The sequence below is a fragment of the Oncorhynchus kisutch genome, linkage group LG24, assembly GCF_002021735.2.
Source record: "Oncorhynchus kisutch isolate 150728-3 linkage group LG24, Okis_V2, whole genome shotgun sequence".
In the NCBI taxonomy this organism is placed as follows: domain Eukaryota; kingdom Metazoa; phylum Chordata; class Actinopteri; order Salmoniformes; family Salmonidae; genus Oncorhynchus; species Oncorhynchus kisutch.
In genome coordinates this window covers 22792724-22817653 of record NC_034197.2, presented here as the reverse complement: position 1 = coordinate 22817653, position 24930 = coordinate 22792724, and the positions used below count along the sequence as shown (strand labels likewise).

The window sequence follows — 24930 nt, the reverse complement described above, 5'->3', positions numbered from 1 at the left end:
GACTATAACAGAATAGATTTGCCTAATAGCCAGGACATTTAGTGGACTCACAGTGGCCTATATTACTGTAATGTATGCAATACTTATCATGCCAAAAAGTGCATAGTCCTACTTGATTAGGTTAGTGTCATACTGTATACAGTACATAGTGATTTACAGTCAATATACACATCCAAAATTATGTGGACACCTGCTCATCGAACATCTCATTCCAAAGTCATGGGCATTAATATGGATTTGGTCCCCCCTTTACTGCTATAACAGCCTCCACTCTTCTGGGAAGGCTTTCCAATAGATGTTGGAACATTGCTGCGGGGACTTGCTTCTATTCAGCTGCAAGAGCATTAGTGAGGTCGGCACTGATGTTGGGCGATTAAGCCTGGCTCGTAGTCAGCATTCCAATTGATCACAAAGGTGTTCAATGGGGTTGAGGTCAGGGCTCTGTGCAGGCCAGTCAAGTTCTTCTCGACAAAACATTTCTGTATGGACCTCGCTTTGTGCACAGGGGCATTATCATGCTGAAACAGGAAAGGGCCTTTTCCAAACTGTTGCTACAAAGTTGTAAGTACAGAATCATCCAGAATGTCATTGTGTGCTGTAGCGTTAATATTTTCATTCACTGGAACTAAGGGGTCTAGCCCAAACCATGAAAAACAGCCCCAGACCATTATTCCTCCTCCACCAAACTTTACAGTTGGCACTATGAATTCAGGCAGGTAGCGGTCTCCTGGCATCTGCCAAACCCAGATTTGTCAGTCGGACTGCCAGATGGTAAAGCGTGATTCATCACTCCAGAGAACGCGTTTCCACTGCTCCAGAGTCCAATGGCGGCGAGCATTACACCGCTCCAGCTGACTCATGGCATTGCACATGGTGATCTTAGAATTGTGTGCGGCTGCTCGGCCATGGAAACCTTTTTCATGATGCTCCTGACAAACGGTTATTGTGCTGACATTGCTTCCAGAGGCAGTTTGGAATAGTGAGTGTTGCAACCGAGAACAGATGATTTTTACTCACGACGCGCTTCATCCTATGACGGTGACGCTGTAACGGCAGATTTCCTGAAGAGGAGTAAGGATCGGACCAAGATGCGGTGTGGTAAGTGTTCATGACAAATTTTAATAAGAAAAGCCTGAACACTATGAAATACAAAACAATAAAATAAAATGAAATAAACCAAACCGAAACAGTCCCGTGTGGCACAAACACTGACACAGGAAACAAACACCCACAAACCAACAGTGAAGCCCAGGCTACCTAAGTATGATTCTCAATCAGAGACAACTAACGACACCTGCCTCTGATTGAGAACCATACGAGGCCAAAACAGAAACCAAACATAGAAATACAAAACATAGACTGCCCACCCCAACTTACGCCCTGACCATACTAAATAAAGACAAAACAAAGGAAAATAAAGGTCAGAACGTGACAGACGCGTTGAAAGTCACTGAGCTCTTCAGTAAGACCATTCTACTGCCAATGTTGGACTATGGAGATTGCATGGCTGTGTGCTTGATTTTATACACCTGTCAGCAACAGTTGTGACTGAAATAGCCAAATCCACTCATTTAAAAGGGGTGTCCACATACATTTTATCATCTATATAGATCTCGATTCTACAACAATACCAGTATCACTGAGGGTGATCAGGAGTGTACAGTGGCCTACAGGGTGTGTGTGTGTGTGTGTGTGTGTGTGTGTGTGTGTGTGTGTGTGTGTGTAAAGTCTGTAAAGTGTGTGTAAAGTGTGTGTAAAGTGTGTGTAAAGTGATGTGTGTGTCTGTCTCCCCGACTGGAAGCCTCGTTCTCTTGATAGTGTGGTGAGGAAGATGACATTGAAAAGGATCGTTTCCCAGCTCTCTGCGGTGTGGAGCGGAATTGCTAAATTGAAGGATTCTTCACGGAGAGCACCTTCTCCTTTAGTGCCTCTGAGCTCTTCCCTTGATACATTTCACACAAGCATCCATTTATCAGAGCGGGGTGCTTTCACCACCACGCACACATCGGAACCACCCCATAGCATATGCTGCAGAAATAAAAAGCGCTCTACCCTTCAATCAGCTGTGTGTGAGAGAGTTTATGTGTAAGTCTGAGATCGTGCGTTAGTGATGCACATGTCAACTGTTTATTCACTGCACCAGCCCGCAATTGGTAATAGCCCATCCGCAACCGCCCATCTGTATGTGATATAGTAAAAATCTGAGGCCAGCACCCAACCCAAACCAGAAAATAAAGAAAATGCGCTGTACAGTCAGAGATGGCGTTTTCTTTGCCTTTTTAGATAGGTCTGTCCTTCTGCTATTCATTTTCAATATTTTGGTATGCTGTTTGTTAGTCAACTTGTCTATAATAAGATGCATGCAGCTTATCTTCTGCCATTGCCTGTTGCCCTAGAAGACTAAATAAACCCTTGCTCACCAGAATCATTTATTCAATCGATAGAATGAATGCTTCAATGTACACTGAACAAAAATATAAATGCAACATGCAAGTTTTACTGAGTTACAGTTCATATAAGGAAATCAGTCAATTAAAATAAATTCATTAGGCCCTAATCTATGGATTTCACATGACTGGGAATATAGATATGCATCTGTTGGTCACAGATACCTTTTTTAAAAGTAGGTGAGTGGATCAGAAAACCAGTGAGTATACAGGCCATGGAAGAACTTGGACATTTTCAGCTTCCAGGAATTGTGTATAGATCCTTGTGACATGGGGCTATGCATTATCATGCTGAAACATGAGGTGATGGCTGCGGATTAATGGTACGACATTAATGGGCCTCACGATCTCGTCACAGTATCTCTGTGTATTCAAATTGCCATTGATAAAATACAATTGTGTTCATTGTCCATAGCTTATGCCTGCCCGTACCATAACCTCAACGCCACCATGGGGCACTCTGTTCATAACGTTGACATCAACAAATCGCTAGCCTACACTACGTGATCTGCCTAGTACAGTTAAAACCAGGATTAACCCGTGAAGAGCATACTTCCCCAGCGTGCCAGTGGCCATCGGAGGTGAGCATTTACAGTCAGGTCAAGACCCTGGTGAGGATGACGAGCATGCAGATGCAGAAACCCTGAGATGGTTTATGACAGTTCTTTGGTTGTGCAAACTCAAAGTTTCATCAGCTGTCCGGGTGGCTGCTCTCAGACCATCCCACAGGTGAATTACCCAGATGTGGATGTCCTCTGCTGGCGTGGTTACACATGGTCTGCCGTATGAGGCCAGTTGGGCTTACTGCTTATGGTAGAGAAATTAACATTAAATTATCTGGCAGACATTCCTGCAGTCAGCATGCCATTTTTTTAAAACCTGTATTTAACTAGGCAAGTCAGTTAAGAACAAATTCTTATTTTCAATGACAGCCTAGGAACAGTGGGTTAACTGCCTGTTCAGGGGCAGAAAGACAGATTTGTACCATGTCAGCTCAGGGGTTTGAACTTGCAACCTTCTGGTTGCTAGTCCACCACTCTAACCACTAGAATACCCTGCCACCCCAATTGCATGCTCCCTCATAACTTGAGACATTTGTGGCATTGTGTTGTGTGACAGAACTGCACATTTTAGAGTAGACTTGTATTGTCCCCAGCACAAGGTGCACCTGTGTATTGTTCACGCTGTTTAATCAGCTTCTTGATATTCAGGTGTGGCATGAATGGATTATCTTGGCAAAAATGCTCACTAATATGGATGTAAACAAATGTGTGCACAAAATTTGAGAGAAATAAGCTTTTTGTATGCATCAAACATTTCTGGGATCTTTTATTTGTTTTCCCTTTCCTCCTTTATCTCTGTTTCTCTTGCTCAGCAAACATGTTTCGGGACCGGGAATAACATGCAATTACTCAAATAAAAACAGGACCATTTCCAAAACGCATCAGTTTGACTTGTTTTGAGGAAATGATAAGCTGTTAAAATGAACAGCCCAACATATTTTGATAAGATTTCAGTTCAGTTCAGATTTCAGTTCAGCTTTTATGATGCTGATAAAGATAGGGACCGTCTGTAAAGGTGCTAACTGTGAATTTAATTTTTTCAAGATGCTGAGTAAAAATGTATATTTGGTATAAAATTTTACTGCAAGAAACGCTTAATGCTGCAGGAGGTAATATTATAGAGAGGTTATAGACCTACAGTCTGTGTCCAGATTTAAGTTTGGCTACTATTCCATTTAACCCATCTGAACAGTACAGTTACCTTGATGTTCTGGCCCTCCCTTGTCTTTATTTTTATCTCCCCATTTCACAGCTTTTCTCTTATTAAATTTAACTCTGACAATGTCACTTTTGCCTCAGTGGATAGACATGAACTTTTTCTCCTCCCAAAAGTTCCCAAAAGAATTTGGCAATTGGCATGTATTCACCACTACAGTTAGGTCCTAATGCATAGGCTACACACTAACGAGAGATAGAAATAATGAAAGAAAAACCTCAATGTGGCCTATAGATATGAATTGCACAAGAATTATACATATGGATTTTTAATACATTGTTTTCTATTTATTCAACCTGCCAGCCACCCACTCGCCCTTCATCCACACAATATTTCATGACCCAAAACCCACCTGTGTATATAACTGCAGGGACCTGCACATCACAAGTGTGACGACCCACCATGAAATCCGAACACCAGTCCAGGTATCCAGGATTTCAGGAGATTCCTTCGAAACTGGCCACTAGAGGCAACGTTGAGCTCTATTACCATTAAGTTAATGCTAAATTTAGCAGCGGAGCAAACCAGGGTGCAGCCGCAGCATGAGGGGCAACCTTGGGGGTCCTAAACATTTTACGTTTGGAGCAACATCGAAATTTGACGTTTGGAGAAACGTAGGCAACGTAGGAATCTGAAGTCAAATTGGTCAAACCGGGAGACCTTGTTGATGTGCATGCACAAGCGTGTGCAAGCATGCGAGTGCAGCCTATGTGCTGAGTGTGTGTGTGTGTGCGCATCTGTTGTTGGGATTCATAGTGCATGGTCTTTTTCACACAGAAGTACTGATGGTGTATGTAACTGCAGGAAGCAGAGAGCCTGTTCTCCCCCAGAAATGTGTGCAGGTAGCAGCCGCAGGGAAATCAATGTGTGTGTGTGTTTATGTGTAAGCAAGCGTGTGTATTTATACATGTGTCAGTGTGAACTGTACTATGTGGCTACATGCATGTAGGTGCTAAATCTGGCTGGGCCAGATGCGTCCACCCACGTGGGAGTGATATAAAATGACAAGGCCATGAATCTGGTTAGGTTCCAGAAAATGTATGAGACCCGTTTGTTAAAGGATGCTAGGAGGTAGAGGGAATGAAAGGATAAGGATGCTAGGAGGTAGAGGGAATGAAAGGATAAGGATGCTAGGAGGTAGAGGGAATGAAAGGATAAGGATGCTAGGAGGTAGAGGGAATGAGAGGATAAGGATGCTAGGAGGTAGAGGGAATGAAAGGATAAGGATGCTAGGAGGTAGAGAGAATGAGAGGATAAGGATGCTAGGAGGTAGAGGGAATGAGAGGATAAGGATGCTAGGAGGTAGAGGGAATGAGAGGATAAGGATGCTAGGAGGTAGAGGGAATGAGAGGATAAGGATGCTAGGAGGTAGAGGGAATGAGAGGATAAGGATGCTAGGAGGTAGAGGGAATGAAAGGATAAGGTGGAGCGTCTGTTGGAGCATCTTCTAGAACTGCTGGAATACAGGCTTCCTGCAACTTGATTCATCATCATTTTTAATATGGTGCTCTGGCATGGCTCCTATAAAGTAAAGGAATGTTATGCAGTGGTATAAAAGTACTCCTTAACTGTCACGTTCTGACCTTAGTTCCTTTATTTTGTCTTTGTGTTAGTTTGGTCAGGGTGTGAGTTGGGGTGGGTAGTCTATGTTCTTTTTTCTATGTAGTATTTATGTGTTTGGCCTGGTATGGTTCTCAATCAGAGGCAGGTGTCGTTCGTTGTCTCTGATTGAGAATCATACTTAGGCAGCCTGTTTTCCCCATTTTAGTTGTGGGTGATTGTTTTCTGTCTCTGTGTCTTCACCAGACAGAACTGTTTTGTTTTTGTTCGTTCTCCTTGTTATTTAGTTTTTTGTGTTCAGTGTTAATAAATATCAACATGGACACGTACCACGCTGCATATTGGTCCAATCCTTCATACTCCTCGTCAGAGGAAGACGAATCTCGTTACATTAAGTCATTTTTTGGGGTATCTCTACATAACTATTTATATTTTTTACAACTTCTATTTCACTACATTCCTAAAGAAAATAATGTACTTTTTACTCCATAAATTTTCCCTGACACCCAAAAGTACTCGTTATATTTGGAACCCTTAGCAGGACAGGAAAATGGTCCAATTCACGCACTTATCTAGAAAACATCACCTGGTCATCCCTACTACCTCTGATCTGACAGACTTACTAAACACAAACGCTTCATTTGTAAATGATGTCTGAGTGTTGGAGTGTGCCCCTGGCTATCTGTATAAAAAAATGTACAACAAGAAAATTGTGGCATCTGATTTTTCTTTATATAAGCAATTTGAAATTATTTTTACTTTTACTTTTGATACTTAAGTATATTTAAAACCAAATACTTTTAGACTTTTACTCAAGCTGTATTTTACTGGGTGACGTTCACTTTCACTTGAGTCATTTCCTATTAAGGTATCTTTACTTTTACTCAAGTATGACAATTGGGTACTTTTTCCACCACGGATGTTATGATGAAACCATTGCGTCTGGTAGATCTATCCTCACGATCTATCCACATCAAGGCCAGTGTGTTAGCGTCTAAACACTCCCTTGTGTACACTATCTTTCTGTCACATCTGCTCCTGCCATGTCCTCTAGTGCTCATCCGGCGTCTCCTTGACCTGCCGCCACTCCCCCAGTGTTCTCTCCCTCTCCCTCTGTGTGTGTGTGATTGTGTGGGCGGAGACAGGTGTGCTGGAGTCAGAGCAGATCCCCACCAGCTGCAACCTGTTCCATAATCAAGACCTCTACAAATACTCAGTCCTGCCACTTCCACACTGCCAGATCGTAATCTCTGCCCAGTCAGTTCATGTTTCTACCCGTTTGTTCCTGGTGTGCCTGTTTCTCCTTGCCTGATGCTGTTTTCCTCTCCGCTACAGTTCTGCCCGCTCTGACTCTGGTCCCTGTCTCCAGTCCGACTTCTCATCAGTTCTGCTACTCTGTCCTGGATTCCCCACTCTACTACTCCCTTGGATTCCCCTCCGGACCTGCTTACCCTGCCCCACACCTCTCGCTCCAGCCTCCAAACCTGGTTTCCGGTAACCCACCCAAGCTTCCCCTGGCCTGCACTCAATCTTTCCCCCTGTGTTTCAATAAACACCTTGGTTACCTCATCCCAGTCTCCTCGTCTGAGTCTGCTCTTGGGTTCACCTGTTCCGCTCCGCGTGACACTTTCTCTGTGTTTGTCTTGTACAGTGTATGTACTATGTCTGCTAGAACTATGACTGTGAATGCAGTGGTGTAGATTTGGCCCTGAGGGGCCACTGTAGCTGTGCTGAGACCAGCCTGCCTGATCGAGTGACGCCTTAATGCAAGGTCGCCGTCGACGTGCTCAGCTCTGCCGGTATCAGTGTCACAGAGAATGCATCTCAAATGGCCCCCTAATAGGGAATAGGGTGCCTTTTGAGATGCAGTCACAAGGATTTCACTGAGTAGACTACACCATCTCTCTACGCCCTGTCTGACCTCTCAATGGATTAAACAACCCCACTACACAGCAACACTCAACGGGCATGCTTTGAATGGGTAATGTTGTACAACGGGGCTTGAAGAGTTCAACTTAGGGGTCGCAAACCCCTAGTTTTCCCCTTTTTTTTATACCGTTGTCTACTGTAGTTTATGAAAATAGGTGTCAAGACAACCTGAATTTGTTTAATATCCTACAGTGGATATTCAGGGCTACAGACTGCGGAAAATATAGTACTTAGTCCTATTCATGACAGTGAAGACCCAGCTCCACAGTGAAGACCCAGCTCCACAGTATGACAGCATGCTAGCTATGCACAGCTAGCTACAACTAGTGCTTTCCTTTCACACATCGGCTTTAATTGGTGAACCCTGAATCTAACATCCTGTATTAGCCAGCTGAAGTGAGAAGGAGGCTAGCAAGGTCGGACTCATTTACTTCTTGTGCAACACTGATAAATGACCCATGGGAAATGAACGCCAGAGCAGTGTGTTTTTCAAGTCATCTTTGCTGAGTAATTATGAGACTTGTGCATTATTGGTGCGGCATTAGCGTCCGTCGAGGTGTCTACGAGTCTGTATGGTCGTATTCTGCTCCTCGACAGCTTCACAAAGAGCTGCTCTGCCCACGCTCAGACCCACCCGGGTAATGGTGAAGCATAACAGGGCTGATGCACCCTAAGCCTCCCTCTGCTTCTCTGGTTTTCCTGCTGCCGCAGATAAGAGAGAGAGAGAGAGCTCAGAGAGAGCTTCTGACAGCCCTGGCTCTCTTTCATGCTCTTTTATTCAAGCACTTTGGGTGAATCAGTGAAAAGGCTTTAAAGTTGAGTCACCATCCTCTCCCTCCCCCTCTCCCCCTCTCCACACCCCCTTACCCATGACCACTTGGCAGCAGTTTGGGCGGCAGTCTCCTTTGTGAGCTGCTTTAACTTGCTGTGCTCCTCTGCATGTGTAATAACACGCCCACTCCTGGTAATAAGCTGAATAAACCCAGGTGTTCTTTTGATGAGATCCCATGTGTACCACATTCGTGTCCTACTTCTTCTACAGCATCTGGAGAGAGAGAGACAATCCCTATAGAGGAGCCTATCCCTGAAGAAAAATGTATTTGTAACAGAAAACAAAACCGTTGAAAACTGCTAGGGCTTGTGTGTGTGTGTGTGTGTGTGTGTGTGTGTGTGTGTTTGAATGTGTACTGTGTGCATACATCATTTTTCTGTGAGTTTTTCTGTGTTCAATACTGTCAGGAACTGTTTTTGAAACTATAACACAAAGGAAAACAAGGAAGAGAAAGGAGTCGACTGTTACAAGGTGAAAACAGTTAAGGCTTCTCTTATACACACTGCTACTTCTCCAACAGGTAATGTTGTAGATAGATTGTCACAGCAGTCTGAACAAATACCACCCCCTTCAGTGCCTGTCTGTACATTCATATTTTATTTTCCTGTGAACCTTTCTCTTGGAAGACATGTTTGAAAGACCAAATAACAATCAGTAGCTGGGCAAGTCTTTCTGCATTGGGTGAAAATAAGACGGTTTGCCGTTTACGTTTTTGCTCAGGGACCTGTGGGAGTGTGCAAGTGTTCCTTTGCACAAACTCAGCATGCCATTGTAGATGACTGAATAAAATATATATATTTATTTTAACCAAAAACTACAGTCAGCACATGCCTCCTTAGTTAAAAGTGGCATTAACGAATGTACTATTTTTGAATTCATCAAAATTGGAGTCCTGCATGGGCATGAATTTCAAGTCCTACCCTACACAGTCCAGATTGTTTCTGACAAATGTAAAGCCCTGCTCTGCCTGAAACCCGGAATCAGAATAATCCCTCAGTTAGTAAATCCATTAGCTGCTCCTCTCTGTCTGTCACTCAAGACACATGAGAGAGCAGCCAGATATGACTGTACAGTCGTGGCCAAAAGTTAAGAATGACACAAATATTAATTTTCACAAAGTCACGAAGTCAGTTTGTATGATGGCAATTTGCATATACTCCAGAATGTTATGAAGAGTGATCTGATGAATTGCAATTAATTGCAAATTCCCTCTTTGCCATGCAAATGAACTGAATCCACAAAAACCATTTCCACTGCATTTCAGCCCTGCCACAAAAGGACCAGCTGACATCATGTCAGTGATTCTCTCATTAACACAGGTGTGAGTGTTGACAAGGACAAGGCTGGAGATCACTCTGTCATGCTGATTGAGTTTGAATAACAGACTGGAAGCTTCAAAAGGAGGGTGGTGCTTAGAATCATTGTTCTTCCTCTGTCAACCATGGTTACCTGCAAGGAAACACGTGCCGTCATCATTGCTTTGCACAAAAAGGGCTTCACAGGTAAGGATATTGCTGCCAGTAAGATTGGATCTAAATCAACCATTTATCGGACAATCAAGAACTTCAAGGAGAGCGGTTCAATTGTTGTGAAGAAGGCTTCAGGGCGCCAAAGAAAGTCCAGCAAGCGCCAGGACCATCTCCAAAAGTTGATTCAGCTGTGGGATCGGGGCACCAACATTACAGAGCTTTCTCAGGAAAGGCAGCAGGCCGGTGTGAGTGCATCTGCACGCACAGTGAGGCAAATACTTTTGTAGGATGGCCTGGTGTCAAGAAGGGCAGCAAAGAAGCCACTTCTCTCCAGGAAAAACATCAGGGCCAGACTGATATTCTGCAAAAGGTACATGGATTGGAATGCTGAGGACTGGCGTGAAGTCATTGTCTCTGATGAATCCCCTTTCCCTTTTGTTTGGGGCATCCGGTTAAAAGCTTGTCCGGAGAAGACGAGGTGAGCGCTACCATCAGTCCTGTGTCATGCCAACAGTAAAGCATCCTGAGACCATTCATGTGTGGGGTTGCTTCTCAGCCAAGGGAGTGGGCTCACTCACAATTTTGCCTAAAAACACAGCCATGAAAAAAGGATGGTACCAACACATCCTCCGAGAGCAACTTCTCCCAACCATCCAGGAACAGTTTGGTGATAAACAATGCCTTTTCCAGCATGATGGAGCAACTTGCCATAAGGAAAAAGTGATAACTAAGTGGCTCGGGGAACAAAACATCAATATTTTGGGTCCATGGCCAGGAAACTCCCCAGACCTTAATCCCATTGAGAACTTGTGGTCAATCCTCAAGAGGCGGGTAGACAAACAAAAACCCACAAATTCTGACAAACTCCAAGCATTGATTATGCAAGAATGGGCTGCCATCAGTCAGGATGTGGCCCAGAAGTTAATTGACAGCATGCCAGTGCGGATTACAGAGGTCTTGAAAAAAAAGGGCCAACACTGCAAATATTGACTCTGCATCAACTTCATGTAATTGTCAATAAAAGCCTTTGACACTTATTAAATGCCTGTAATTATACTTCAGTATTCCATAGTAACATCTGACAAAAATATCTAAAGACACTGAAGCAGCCAACTTTGTGGAAATGAATATTTGTGTCCTTCTCAAAACTTTTGGCCACAACTGTACTGCGCAACAGAGCACGCACAAATGGCTCAGCTTCAACATTTTAATGATCAGTTTAGTGATACCCGAGCTCTGCCCGTACCCTAGTTATTGATGAATAAACAGGCCCTACCTGGCCCTAACCCAGGGGTTCTCAAACGTTTTTGGCCCACAACCACATTTGACATCTGAAGATTTTGGCAACCACACCCATGTGAAAAAATGATGTAGTTAAACAGCCTGTGTTTACTTGTTTATTTGGGGCTCAATTTAAAAACGTTCTAACAGTATTTCTGATTGTCTTCTCAACTCACCATCACATACTTTTAATGTGGGGCAGTCAATAGCAAATGAGTCTGACATTATGTCTCTTAACTCACCACCACCAATGAGATGGGTGTGCTTGATGCATGTCGCGTCGGAGCTTCTTAACAGTCAGGGCGCTTGGTTGACAGTGCACACCTCATCTCTGCTGTCACATCCAACCTGGATCCATATTTGGTTTTAATGCAGACGAGAGCAGATATGAGCTGGCGAAGGGTAGCCTACCATGAGTTTTATGGTGCTTTCAGACGACAGAGAACTCAGAAAAATAAGAGGTCAAATCATGATGTCAGTGATATTCAGGTCGGAAATTATGAGGAGACCCGAAGAGACCCGAGTTACCAAGTTGGAATTCCAAGTTGGATGGCTGTTCAAATCGATTTTTCCCAGTCGGAGCTCGTTTCTTTCTGAGTTCCCAGTTGTCTTGAACGCACTGAAGTCGGAGATTTCAGAGTTCCCAATTGTTTTGAATGCGGCATACATTTTCAGAGGGAGACGGTCACATGACAGCTCGATCAGCTGTTCGATTTCACTTACCAGTATGTCAACTGCGCCAGGATCACAGTTAAATGGATTGAGAAGTCCGTCCCAAAGTGCTCTTCCAAGCGTTGGAGGGGAGCAGTCATCCCTCGCAGTGGTGTAAAGTACTTAAGTAAAAATACTTGAAAGTACTACTTAAGTAGTTTTTTGGGGGGTATCTGTATTTTACTATCTATATTTTTTACATATTTTACTTCTACTTCACTACATTCCTAAAGAAAATGTACTTTCTCAGGGTCTCAGCTCAGCTCTTTTGCCGGCAGTTGCTCTTGGTGTATCATACAATGTGTCCATATGGCAGAGGGAGACATATTCATAACAAGAGTGCAGAGGTCTGCCCTCCGTTCCGACCTTTTCCCATGATCTAGGGGCGCTCTCTAGTTTAATTTTATATTTTAAATCTCGAGACAACTCTGATATAAAGTGTTTTTTCTCAAAGTTGCTGGGATGTCACGTGTCCTATTTATATCAGTACACGCATAACAACCGAAGTATTATGAAACTTCTGTTAGATCAAATAAACCACACGTAGCAAATAAGCCATTCCATTTTTTGTTGACCAAATTCGACACTCATTGATTTCTAAACAAAAACTCCCTGCTTGGTGCGCGGACGAAATAGCGCCACCTGCTGGAGAACACAGATATTTGGCCTAGTTATCCCTCTCGCATCGTCTCTTCCTCTCTGCTGAATTGGCTCATGGGGCTGAAATAGACAGCTCAGTGGTACTGATATGGCTCATGTGGCTGAAATGGACAGCTATGTGGTGCTGAAATGTGTCAAGCCCTGTACAAGCTGCCTGACAGCCTGCAACATTTTTGTAAATAATGCACTTTAGCCTGCTTTCTATGCGTGGAACCCCTCATTATAGCACTTTGGTCCATCCGCCTGCTTGGTTTGAAGCTGCTGTGACCGTTGGAGTCTTTTACCTGGGTAGGGTAGACCTCTCAGTGAGTGAAGAGGGCAAACTGTTGTGAGAGCTGCAAGGAGACATTTAACATCATTAGACCAGATGAGATTGCATTAAGTGCATAGGCAGGCATGCAGGGAAGCAAGCAGGCATTCACCAATGCAGTCCCGCACGCACACCCATACACACTAAGGGTGTGCATGGGTGTGCATATGTCCTCTGTATGTAATGATCACTGGGTGAAGTCTGGCTCGCAGGGCTCTAAGTAGATGTGCATTTGGAGACAGTAACTCCAGATCAAAGGCGTGGGGGTGGATGAGAGCCATTTCGTGACATTCACATGTAGCTGAAAGCAAATGTCTCATACCGACTCGGGCTGTTGCAAAATATGCCTGTCTGTCCTTACTACAAATACTTGTGTCCAAACTCACATGACACAACTGAATCAACTGATTGGCTGGAACTACTGTGGATCTCTTTGATCCATTCCACATTTACGCTGTTCCCAGATCAGTTCTGTTTTTCAGTGTCTTGTTTCAGTCTTATCTGGAAGTGGGGGAAATGTGTTGATGTAGTTCTGTGATTCCTTTCCTGATTCCTTTTTGTAGGCTCTTGTTGGTGCCTTTGTGTTTCCTATGGCTATGTCATATCCTTTGGAAATTCATTGTGAATGTATAAGTAATGACGGTTTTTTAACTCTCTCTTCTAGCAGTTTTTAGGTGGTAGAGTAAAATGCAAAGATTTAGTGATACTGACCAAACCCCGAAATGAATAGATAATACACGGCTACATAAAAAGTCCCTCACAGGGACGAGCTGCCTGATAAAGTTACCTGTCTGGTTCACTGTCTGTATAAGAGCTGTTAACCTGGTATGTGAGGCTCCATGCTTTGCCCCAAGTCTCTCTGCCAAATGTTCCCTGCTAATGTCAACTCGTTTAATGTCCCATGTTCTCTCTACACAGCCAGGATGGTTGTAGGAATCCTGCTGAACATGAACACTTTCAGAGGCTATGTAAGGCTCCTGTAGATGTATGTATATAGGACTATAGGTATAGACTAGATATAGACTAAACTATGTCTCCTGAATAGATAGAACTTCATAGTCATACTACCGTATAGATCTAGTATAGTTACCCATAACATCTATGGAACTTATTTGTCATGTTGGCATCTTTAGCTTTGTACTCTAGGTCCCGTCTAAACAGAAGGGATGTGCTATTTGAAGTTTATTTGAATCCTGTTTTTTCCCCCATTTTCAGGGTTCCTATGGGGAGTCCTAAACCTGGGATGCAGCTTGGCTATGGAGGGATGGCTGGAGGAATGGGTGGAGGAGGAGGTCAGAGACTGGCCAACCAAGAGAGCCACAGGCCGTTGCAGCAATCTAGCTCAGGCCCCGACCATGGCTCTGGCCCGGGCCAGGGCCATGGGCCAGGGATGGGTGCTGGGATGGGTTCTGGGATGGGTGGAGGTCAGGGTCAGCCTGGTCAGCACGCCTCCAGACGGAACCTCCAGGTGGACTTCAGCAGCTCGGGAGGCCGGACGGGTCGCTCCTCCTCAGCGTCTCCGGACCGGGGGATCACCCCCACCTCGCCCTATTCGGTGCCTCAGATCGCCCCCATGCCCGTCAGCAAGCTGTGCCCCCTCTGCTCCACCACAGAGCTGACCAATCCGCCGGCCCTGCCAAACTACAACACCTGCACGCAGTGCCGCTCCACCGTCTGCAACCAGTGTGGCTTCAACCCCAACCCCCACCTCACAGAGGTAAAAAACACTGCCTGTTAACATGCTGACTCTATTACAGCTATATCTAGGATCAGTTATCTATACCTTAATACTTAGGGAATTAAACCAGTTTACTAAACAGATAAGCTCTTAAGGGGCATCATGTTAAGTCACAAAATTAGGCACATCCTCATATATCTAGACTCCTATTTCTCTCAGGCAGGCATGCACAGTCATTTTGACTTCTCCAATCTCTAAGTCCCAGACATAGAAAAGGCCCTTCCTTAATGAGTATGAAGGTCCTGTCCTCCGTCAGTGACCTCTGACCTCTCTCTCAGAGGGAGCCCAGCAGAGCCTGCTGTCAGTAGCGTCTCCGTCGGGCTCGCTCCCTGGCTTTTCAGCCTCTGTTTTGACAGCAGCCATTGACAGGAGAGTAACGCAGGGGCTGTCTCTCTGTCCTTCCCCTGAACATGTGGGCGGCACCAGGCAGGTGGGTTTCAGAGAGAGGAAGTGAGGGAGGAGGCACCGTGGGGTATTGTTTGCCCCGAGGATGCGGGTGAAGCGGTATTCTCTCCGGAGCGGTGAGAGCCTCCGAGGCACGGTGCCAATGCCACTGTAGTGTTGAGATGAGTTCTGGTCCCAACTGCCATCATGTTTTATTGTGAGGGACATTTATATGCATTATATTCTGAGAGCTGAACCAGGAGAAAGAGAATGTGGGGAAATTATGAAGAGAGAGTGGGAAGTGGAGTGTTAGAGAAACTGGGCCAAGAGCGAGAGATGGGAGGGAGAGAAATAGAGAGAGGGGAGGGAAGTAGAGAGAGAAGGGGGAGAGCAAAGATGGCTAAGCGTATACAATTTGAAGAGCGTGTCTGTTCATGTATAAATTGATGATGGAATATGTATGTGCATGTTTACACTGTTATTGATATGTACTATACAATATGCAGGCCAAATTTTGTGATAAAGTGTGTGTTTGTGTATTTGTGATAAAGTGTGTGTTTGTGTATTTGTGATAAAGTGTGTGTTTGTGTATTTGTGATAAAGTGTGAGTGTGTGGGCTTGGTAAATGGCAGTAATTCCTCTCAAAGAGATGGCGAAATTTCCATTTAGTCTACTGAGGCAGGGTGGAGTGTGTAGGGCAAAGTGTGGAGGGTGTAGGGTGGAGGGTGGAGGGTGTAGGGCAAAGGGTAGAGGGTGTAGGGCAGAGGGTGGAGGGTGGAGGGTGTAGGGCGGAGGGTGTGTAGGGCAGAGGGTGGAGGGTGTAGGGAAGAGGGTGGAGGGAAGAGGGTGTAGGGCAGAGGGTGGAAGGTGTAAGTGTGTATGGAGGGTGGAGGGTGGAGGGCAAAGGGTGGAGGGTGTAGGGCAGAGGGTGGAGGGTGTAAGTGTGTGTTTTTGTATGGAGGGTGGAGGGTGTAGGGCAAAGGGTGGAGGGTGGAGGGTATAGGGTGTAGGGCAAAGGGTGGAGGGTAGAGGGTGGAGGGTGTAGGGCAAAGGGTGGAGGGTAGAGGGTGGAGGGTGGAGGGTGGAGGGTGGAGGGCAAAGGGTGTACGGTGGAGGGTGGAGGGTGGAGTGTGGAGGGTGGATGGTGTAGGGCAAAGGGTGGAGGGCAAAGTGTGGAGGGTGTAGGGCAAAGTGTGGAGGGTGTAGGGCAGAGGGTGGAGGGTGTAGGGCAGAGGGTGGAGGGTGTAGGGCAGAGGGTGGAGGGTGTAGGGCAGAGGGTGGAGGGTGTAGGGCAGAGGGTGGAGGGTGTAGGGCAAAGGGTGGAGGGTGTAGGGCAGAGGGTGGAGGGTGTAGGGCAGAGGGTGGAGGGTGTAGGGCAGAGGGTGGAGGGTGTAGGGCAGAGGGTGGAGGGTGTAGGGCAGAGGGTGGAGGGTGGAGGGCAGAGGGTGGAGGGTGTAGGGCAGAGGGTGGAGGGTGTAGGGCAGAGGGTGGAGGGTGGAGGGCAGAGGGTGGAGGGTGTAGGATGAATGCCCGGAGGTGCACTTAGGTGTAATGTGAAGAAGGGGCAGCAGAACAGAGGATGCGGAGAAAACATTCACCCCTCAGTGCTGAGGAGGAGGGAGGAAGAGAAAACATTCACCCCTCAGTACTGAGGAGGAGGGAGGAAGAGAAAACATTCACCCCTCAGTACTGAGGAGGGAGGGAGGAAGAGAAAACATTCACCCCTCAGTGCTGAGGAGGAGGGAGGAAGAGAAAGTGAACATGAAAAAGAGAGAATAGAGGAGAGGATGGAAAAGAGGACGAATAAGAGGAGGAGGGAATGAAGAGAGAGACTGGAGAGGAAAAGGAATAGGAGGTAGAGGAAGGAGTACTGGGAAGAGTACGGGGAAGAGTACTTGGAAGAGGACTGGGAAGAGGACTGGGAAGAGTACGGGGAAGAGTACTGGGAAGAGTACTGGGAAGAGTACGGGGAAGAGTACGGGGAAGAGTACGGGGAAGAGTACGGGGAAGAGTACGGGGAAGAGTACGGGGAAGAGTACTGGGAAGAGTACGGGGAAGAGTACGGGGAAGAGTACGGGGAAGAGTACAGGGAAGTGGAAAAAACTAGATGTAGAGTCTTTGAGCAAATAGAAGTCAATCCCTATAACCTTTAATCAACCCCTCTGCCAGTGTTCACCCTGTATGGATATAGGAGACACAGCTAACATGCATACATCTGCTTCTAACAGCTATTAATACTGCTTTGTAAGTCAGTGGGGGCAGAGAATTTGGCCTGCAGTACAGATAGAGGGGAGCAATACGAGGCTGGTTGCCTCCCAAATTACACGCTTACATAGTAGTCTCCCCTGTAACTACTCCCCAGGTCATTGCTGTAAATGAGAATGTGTTCTCAGTCAGCTTACCTGATTAAATAAGGGTAAAATAAAGAATGTAAATACCAGAACCCACACACTCTATAAGTGCACTTTATAGGCAACAGGGTGCCATTTGGAAAACAACCAGTCTTCTTGAACCAGTCAAATTGCAGGAAATGAAAGACTTTTACCAGAGCTTCCCCCTTACCAATCATGTGAGTATGAACACTTCTACACTGTGTCTGTGTGTGTAAACATCACCATACACCACCATATTGTAGAAGCCATTTACCGCCCTCTGACTCACTCTATGGTCTTGGCATGGCCGGCAGTGAACTGTTGTAATCTTGCTCTACTCTACGTCTCTCACCTCTCAAATGTTCACCCATTACCTTCTCTTCTCTCTGGGTCTGTTCACTTCAAGGATGTAGGTCTGCGTACCCACATCCATACCCACAAATGCAGTCAGAGCACTAGCCTTTTGGGGGCCCTAAATGAAATTTTGCTGCAATTCTACATATCTTGCCAAGGGGAGGAGAGAAATGTTTACAGTTTTTAATATGATATCTGAGTGAGAGTGACTAGCATCATTCATGTCTGTGTAGTTTTGGTAAGTTAAATAGCCACTACTCTATCTCTGTGCCTCTATCTCTGTGCTCCCCTTGTGTGGCCCTTGTGTAATTCATGTCATTCATGCAGTCTTTGTAATGAAATGAGGCTTTTCTGTGACTAGGGAACACATATTTCCACCTTCCTTCCTCTCCTCCACCAGATGTATTCATGTAACCACTGGCTAGTTCATTAACAGATCAAATCAATCTCATAGACACTCAACCTGATCGCTATTTTAATTGGATCCACGAACATTTGTACGACGTAACATGCTGATGACAGCTTATAGAGTTTATGAGGCCAAAGATGCTTATTAGGCAGAGATTATGCTAGAGCCACTACACAGTGTTTGACTGTAATGTACAGTAACACAATGTAACGGTTTTGAGGTTATTGTTTGCAGGGGTTCCAGGTAGGTTGTGTCTAGCAGAGGAAATATTGCTTTCTACTCATTGATAAAAGTCAGTATGGACATACACTTTTCATAAACCCTTGAAACATTGAATATAACTTCAAAACGGTTGTTTTGCGTGGGTTGTATTACCAACATAAATGATCACACACATAATAATATCACAAACAATGAGCTCTGGTTCCTCAAGGAAAGTCCCATATCTCAGGCCTAAAAGAGTCCAGTCCGGTTCAGTGAGTTCAGTGAACTCAAGTGACCTTGGTCACGCAATGTTTGTCCGTTCTTAAAAGTGTAGACTAAACCCAGTCTCAATCATACAATCAACTCTTTTACCACACAACCATAAAGAGTATCAAATCTCAGGAGTCTTCAACTACAACTGACCACAAATCAACACAGTATAAATCACACTCAAACAAATGAAATACCGTATGCAAAACAGTTGTGGTCAGTCAGACAATCCAATCCTCCTGCGGAGAAAGGCCAGGACGAAACAGCAGAGACCAACTAATATGTGTAGTCTAAAGGAAGAACTGAGTGGATCCGATCCTGGTTAAACTTGAGACCAGGCTACAAAGCACACATTTAAATACAACTAAACAGCCGGAGTAAAGAAGCTTCGGAACTGAGGGTTGAACACATCCTCATTGGAACCACCATCACAACCCCCGTTTGCTCAGCTGATGCTGGCTATTTATTCGGGAATTAAGGGGGAAGCGCCCCATTGGAAGGAGAAACACAGACGGTTCAGACAAATTCAGGGCCGTCACAACATGTTCATCTGCACTCTGGCTTTTGCAGTGTGTTTAACAATGGCTCCTTGTTGCAGTGTTTACAAATGATTGAGCGACTTTAGTTACAGGGAGTAAATCCAGAAATCTCAATATATTCTCGTCAAATGCTGTGCATATAGTGTGAGGGTGGATCGTAGAAGACATATATACAGCCTCAACCTTCTCTACCTCAATGTAGACTCTACCTGGGTTTACCCCATCCTTCATTCAAATGAGCTTGGGTGCCAGTCTGTTTCTGCTCTCTTGCCAACTCGTTGATGAGTGACAAGGAGTTGGCAAAAGAGCACAAACAGAACTGGGACCAGGCTAAATCCAAATCACATGGAACCTCATAACCCCTTCACCAGTGACATCAAGGTAATGAAGCACCTGCCGTATGGCTCCTCCCTCCTGCCTAATGTTTGTTGTTATTTGTGGCTGGGTGCTAAATTTAGACACAGCATGCACGCCGTGCCGTTAATAGAGGTGTGTTCAGAGTCATTAGCTTCCCTCTGGCTCTGCTCTACTCTCTATCTCTCTCTCTTCTCTCTCTCGCTTTATCTCTCTCTCTCCTCCCTCCACTGAGCATGTTGTACTTGCATGTCACGCAGCGAAGACAAGACACCACACCACCCAAGACCCCTTTTTACTCATTTACCCATAATCTTGCAGAAGTCCGGGACAGGAGCAGATAGATTGTCAATCACAAAGCAGCAGAGATGATGTAGAGTCTGTGTTGTTGTTGTTTAGGAGGAGAGAGGAGGGAGTACAGAGGAGCTGAAGGCCTTTGGATCCAAGCCAGTGTCAGGATAGATTTCCTTGTATAGAGCCACAGTGAGGCCTAGTGCTGCTCTCTCTTTCTCTTTCATTTAGTCTCTCCCTCTCCCTCTCACCCTCTCTCTCTCATGTTCTTCTCATTCTCGCTCTCTCTTTGTCTCTCTCTCTTTTTCTCTCTCTCCCTTTCCCTCTCCCTCCCTCTGTCTCTCAGTGCCTGTGAAAATGTCTGTGTGTTTTTCCTGGTGGTGATGTCTTCATGTTTTATCTCAATGGAAAGTAATAAGACCAATGGGTACTTCCTTATTTGGTGACATTAGCTCCAGACGTTATATATTAAAGGGCATTGCATTAGAATCACATCGGACTTGTACTTTACTGTACATTTCATTGTGTCTTTCTCAAAGCAAATAACCACGGACACATAACATAACCCAGTCCTAGAGCATTGCAATGTGTTTTGTGTTATGTATAGATTGTCATTATACACCTTCTTCCTGTCTTTCTCCTTCATAATGACAATTAGTTTCCTTTGAATGTGTTCTGACATTTTGTCATGCATTTTATCTACTTTCGAGCGATGACAGCATCTCTCTATCCAACAGGCTATGGATGTAGCTATCTGATCATCCAGTCAAGCAGTGTAACAGAAATACGCATTTCATTCATACTTGGAATCAAATATATTTCCCTCCCCTCCCTCCCTCCCTCCCTCCCTCCCTCCCTCCCTCCCTCCCTCCCTCCCTCCTTCCAGCCTGTCATGTCTGAGCCTGGCCACAGAACAGCATATAGCTTCAGATGTATCACCTTTCATCAGCAGGCTAGCTCTACAACACTGTCACAGCAGCTGTCACTCACTATCCCCCTGACAAGGTCACTGTCTGTCATCAGAGAGAGAGAGAGAGAGAGACAGAGGGACAGAGAGACAGAGAGACAGAGGGACAGAGAGAGAGGCAGAGAGAAAGACAGAGAGAGAGAGCGAGAGACAGAGGGACAGAGAGAGACACAGAGAGAAAGACAGAGAGAGAGAGCGAGAGACAGAGGGACAGAGAGAGACACAGAGAGAGAGAGACAGAGTGACAGAGAGACAGAGAGACAGAGAGACAGAGAGACAGAGGTACAGATAGAGACACAGAGAGACAGGGGGACAGAGAGAGACACAGAGAGAGAGAGACAGAGGAACAGAGGGACAGAGAGAGGGACAGAGAGGGGGACAGAGAGAGAGACAGAGAGAGGGACAGAGAGAGGGACAGAGAGAGAGAGACAGAGAGAGAGAGAGACAGAGAAAGACAGAGGGACAGAGAGAGAGAGACCGAGAGACAGAGGGACAGAGAGAGGGACAGAGAGAGAGAGACCGAGAGACAGAGGGACAGAGAGAGGGACAGAGAGAGAGGGGGGGGGGCATGAACATGCTCACTAGAGTGTAAAGTTGGACCAAGGTTTACTGGGTATGAATATGTTAAACTTATCCAGCAGTGGAAAAAGGATTCATAGCTACAGCCTGTGTGTTTATGTATGTATGTATGTATGTATGTATGTATGTATGTATGTATGTATGTATGTATGTATGTATGTATGTATGTATGTATGTATGTGTGTATGTGTGTATGTGTGTGTGTGTGTGTGTGTTTGTACATATGTGTATGTGTGTATGCTCATACCAGTGTGTGTGTGTGTGTGTGTTTTAGGTAGAGAGAAGAGGGGCTCTGGGGTAGAGTAAGGTGAGACAGATAGCTAGAGTGATAGAGAGGCAATGGAGAGAGGAAGTAGAGGAAGGAAGGAGAGGGGAAGTAGAGGAAGGAAGAGACAGAGGGAGAAGGAAGGAGAGGGGAAGTAGAGGAAGGAAGAGACAGAGGGAGAAGGAAGGAGAGAGGAAGTAGAGGAAGGAAGAGACGGAAGGAGAGAGGAAGTAGAGGAAGGAAGAGACAGAGGGAGAAGGAAGGCGAGAGGAAGTAGAGGAAGGAAGAGACAGAGGGAGAAGGAATGAGAGGAAGGAAGAGACAGAGGGAGAAGGAAGGAGAGAGGAAGTAGAGGAAGGAAGAGACAGAGGGAGAAGGAAGGAGAGAGGAAGGAGAGGAAGGAAGAGACAAAGGGAGAAGGAAGGAGAGATGAAGTAGAGGAAGGAAGAGACAGAGGGAGAAGGAAGGAGAGGAAGGAAGAGACAGAGGGAGAAGGAAGTAGAGGAAGGAAGAGACAGAGGGAGAAGGAAGTAGAGGAAGGAAGAGACAGAGGGAGAAGGAAGGAGAGAGGAAGTAGAAGAAGGAAGAGACAGAGGGAGAAGGAAGGAGAGGAAGGAAGAGACAGAGGAAGAAGGAAGGAGAGGAAGGAAGAGACAGAGGGAGAAGGAAGGAGAGGAAGGAAGAGACAGAGGGAGAAGGAAGGAGAGAGGAAGTAGAGGAAGGAAGAGACAGAGGGAGAAGGAAGAAGAGAGGAAGTAGAAGAAGGAAGAGACAGAGGGAGAAGGAAGGAGAGGAAGGAGAAGAAGGAAGAGACAGAGGGAGAAGGAAGGAGAGGAAGGAAGAGACAGAGGGAGAAGGAAGGAGAGAAGAAGTAGAGGAAGGAAGAGACAGAGGGAGAAGGAAGGAGAGAAAGGAAGAGACAGAGGGAGAAGGAAGGAGAGAGGAAGTAGAGGAAGGAAGAGACAGAGGGAGAAGGAAGGCGAGAGGAAGTAGAGGAAGGAAGAGACAGAGGGAGAAGGAAGGAGAGGAAGGAAGAGACAGAGGGAGAAGGAAGGAGAGAGGAAGTAGAGGAAGGAAGAGACAGAGGGAGAAGGAAGGAGAGGAAGGAAGAGACAGAGGGAGAAGGAAGGAGAGAGGAAGTAGAGGAAGGAAGAGACAGAGGGAGAAGGAAGGAGAGGAAGGAAGAGACAGAGGGAGAAGGAAGGAGAGAGGAAGTAGAGGAAGGAAGAGACAGAGGAGAAGGAAGTAGAGGAAGGAAGAGACAGAGGGAGAAGGAAGGAGAGAGGAAGGAGAGGAAGGAAGAGACAGAGGGAGAAGGAAGTAGAGGAAGGAAGAGACAGAGGGTGAAGGAAGGAGAGAGGAAATAGAGAAAGGAAGAGAGAGAGGGAGAAGGAAGGAAGGGAAGGAAGAGACAGAGGGAGAAGGAAGGAGAGAGGAAGTAGAGGAAGGAAGAGACAGAGGGAGAATGAAGGAGAGGAAGGAAGAGAAAGAGGGAGAAGGAAGTAGAGGAAGGAAGAGACAGAGGGAGAAGGAAGGAGAGAGGAAGTAGAGGAAGGAAGAGACAGAGGGAGAAGGAAGGAAGAGACAGGGGGAGAAGGAAGGAGAGGAAGGTAGAGACAGAGGGAGAAGGAAGGAAAGAGGAAGTAGAGGAAGGAAGAGACAGAGGGAGAAGGAAGGAGAGGAAGGAAGAGACAGAGGGAGGAAGGAAGGAGAGGAAGGAAGAGACAGAGGGAGAAGGAAGGAGAGGAAGGAAGAGACAGAGGGGAGAAGGAAGTAGAGGAAGGAAGAGGCAAAGGGAGAAGGAAGGAGAGAGGAAGTAGAGGAAGGTAGAGACAGAGGGAGAAGGAATGAGAGGAAGGAAGAGACAGAGGGAGAAGGAAGGAGGAGAGGAAGTAGAGGAAGGAAGAGACAGAGGGAGAAGGAAGGAGAGGAAGGAAGAGGACAGAGGGAGAAGGAAGGAGAGAGGGAGGAAGGAAGAAGAGACAGAGGGAGAAGAGAAGGAAGGAGGGAGAGGATAGTAGAGGAAGGAAGAGACAGAGGGAGAAGGAGGAAGTAGAGGAAGTAAGAGATCAGAGAGGGAAGAAGGAGGGGACAGGGTGAGAAGGAGGAAAGTAGAGGAAAGGAAGAGACAGAGGGAGAAGGGAATGAGCAGGAAGGAAGAGACAGAGGGAGAAGGAAGAAGAGAGGAAGTAGAGGAAGGAAGAGACAGAGGGAGAAGGAAGGAGAGGAAGGAAGAGACAGGAGGGAGAAGGAAGAAGAGGAAGGAAGAGACAGAGGGAGAAGGAAGAAGAGAGGAAGTAGAGGAAGGAAGAGACAGAGGGAGAAAGGAAGGAGAGGAAGGAAGAGACAGAGGGAGAAGGAAGGAGGAGAGGAAGTAGAGGAAGGAAGAGGCAGAGGGAGAAGGAAGGAGAGGAAGGAAGAGACAGAGGGAGAAGGAAGGAGAGGAGGAAGAGACAGAGGGAGAAGGAAGGAGAGGAAGGAAGAGACAGAGGGAGAAGGAAGGAGAGGAAGGAAGAGACAGAGGGAGAAGGGAGAAGAGAGGAAGTAGAGGAAGGAAGAGACAGAGGGAGAAGGAAGGAGAGGAAGGAAGAGACAGAGGGAGAAGGAAGAAGAGAGGAAGTAGAGGAAGGAAGAGACAGAGGGAGAAGGAAGGAAGAGACAGAGGGAGAAGGAAGGAAGAGACAGAGGGAGAAGGAAGGAAGAGACAGAGGGAGAAGGAAGAAGAGAGGAAGTAGAGGAAGGTAGAGACAGAGGGAGAAGGAAGTAGAGGAAGGAAGAGACAGAGGGAGAAGGAAGGAGAGAGGAAGTAGAGGAAGGAAGAGACAGAGGGAGAAGGAAGGAGAGGAAGGAAGAGACAGAGGAAGAAGGAAGGAGAGGAAGGAAGAGACAGAGGGAGAAGGAAGGAGAGGAAGGAAGAGACAGAGGGAGAAGGAAGGAGAGGAAGAAGGAAGGAGAGGAAGGAAGAGACAGAGGGAGAAGGAAGAAGAGAGGAAGTAGAGGAAGGAAGAGACAGAGGGAGAAGGAAGGAGAGGAAGGAAGAGACAGAGGGAGAAGGAAGGAGAGAAGAAGTAGAGGAAGGAAGAGACAGAGGGAGAAGGAAGGAGAGAAAGGAAGAGACAGAGGGAGAAGGAAGGCGAGAGGAAGTAGAGGAAGGAAGAGACAGAGGGAGAAGGAAGGCGAGAGGAAGTAGAGGAAGGAAGAGACAGAGGGAGAAGGAAGGAGAGGA

The 24930-nt window shown here is 46.1% G+C and overlaps 1 protein-coding gene across 1 annotated transcript in view; it reads left to right on the top strand.

Annotated features, from left to right (window-relative positions):
• LOC109869714 (protein bassoon) overlaps positions 1-24930 on the top strand; it is a 182719-nt gene that overhangs the window by 22405 nt on the left and 135384 nt on the right. Inside the window, exon 2 of the mRNA XM_031804218.1 lies at positions 14194-14695. Within this exon, the coding sequence (XP_031660078.1) occupies positions 14194-14695 (502 nt within the window). The remainder of the gene's footprint in view (positions 1-14193; positions 14696-24930) is intronic.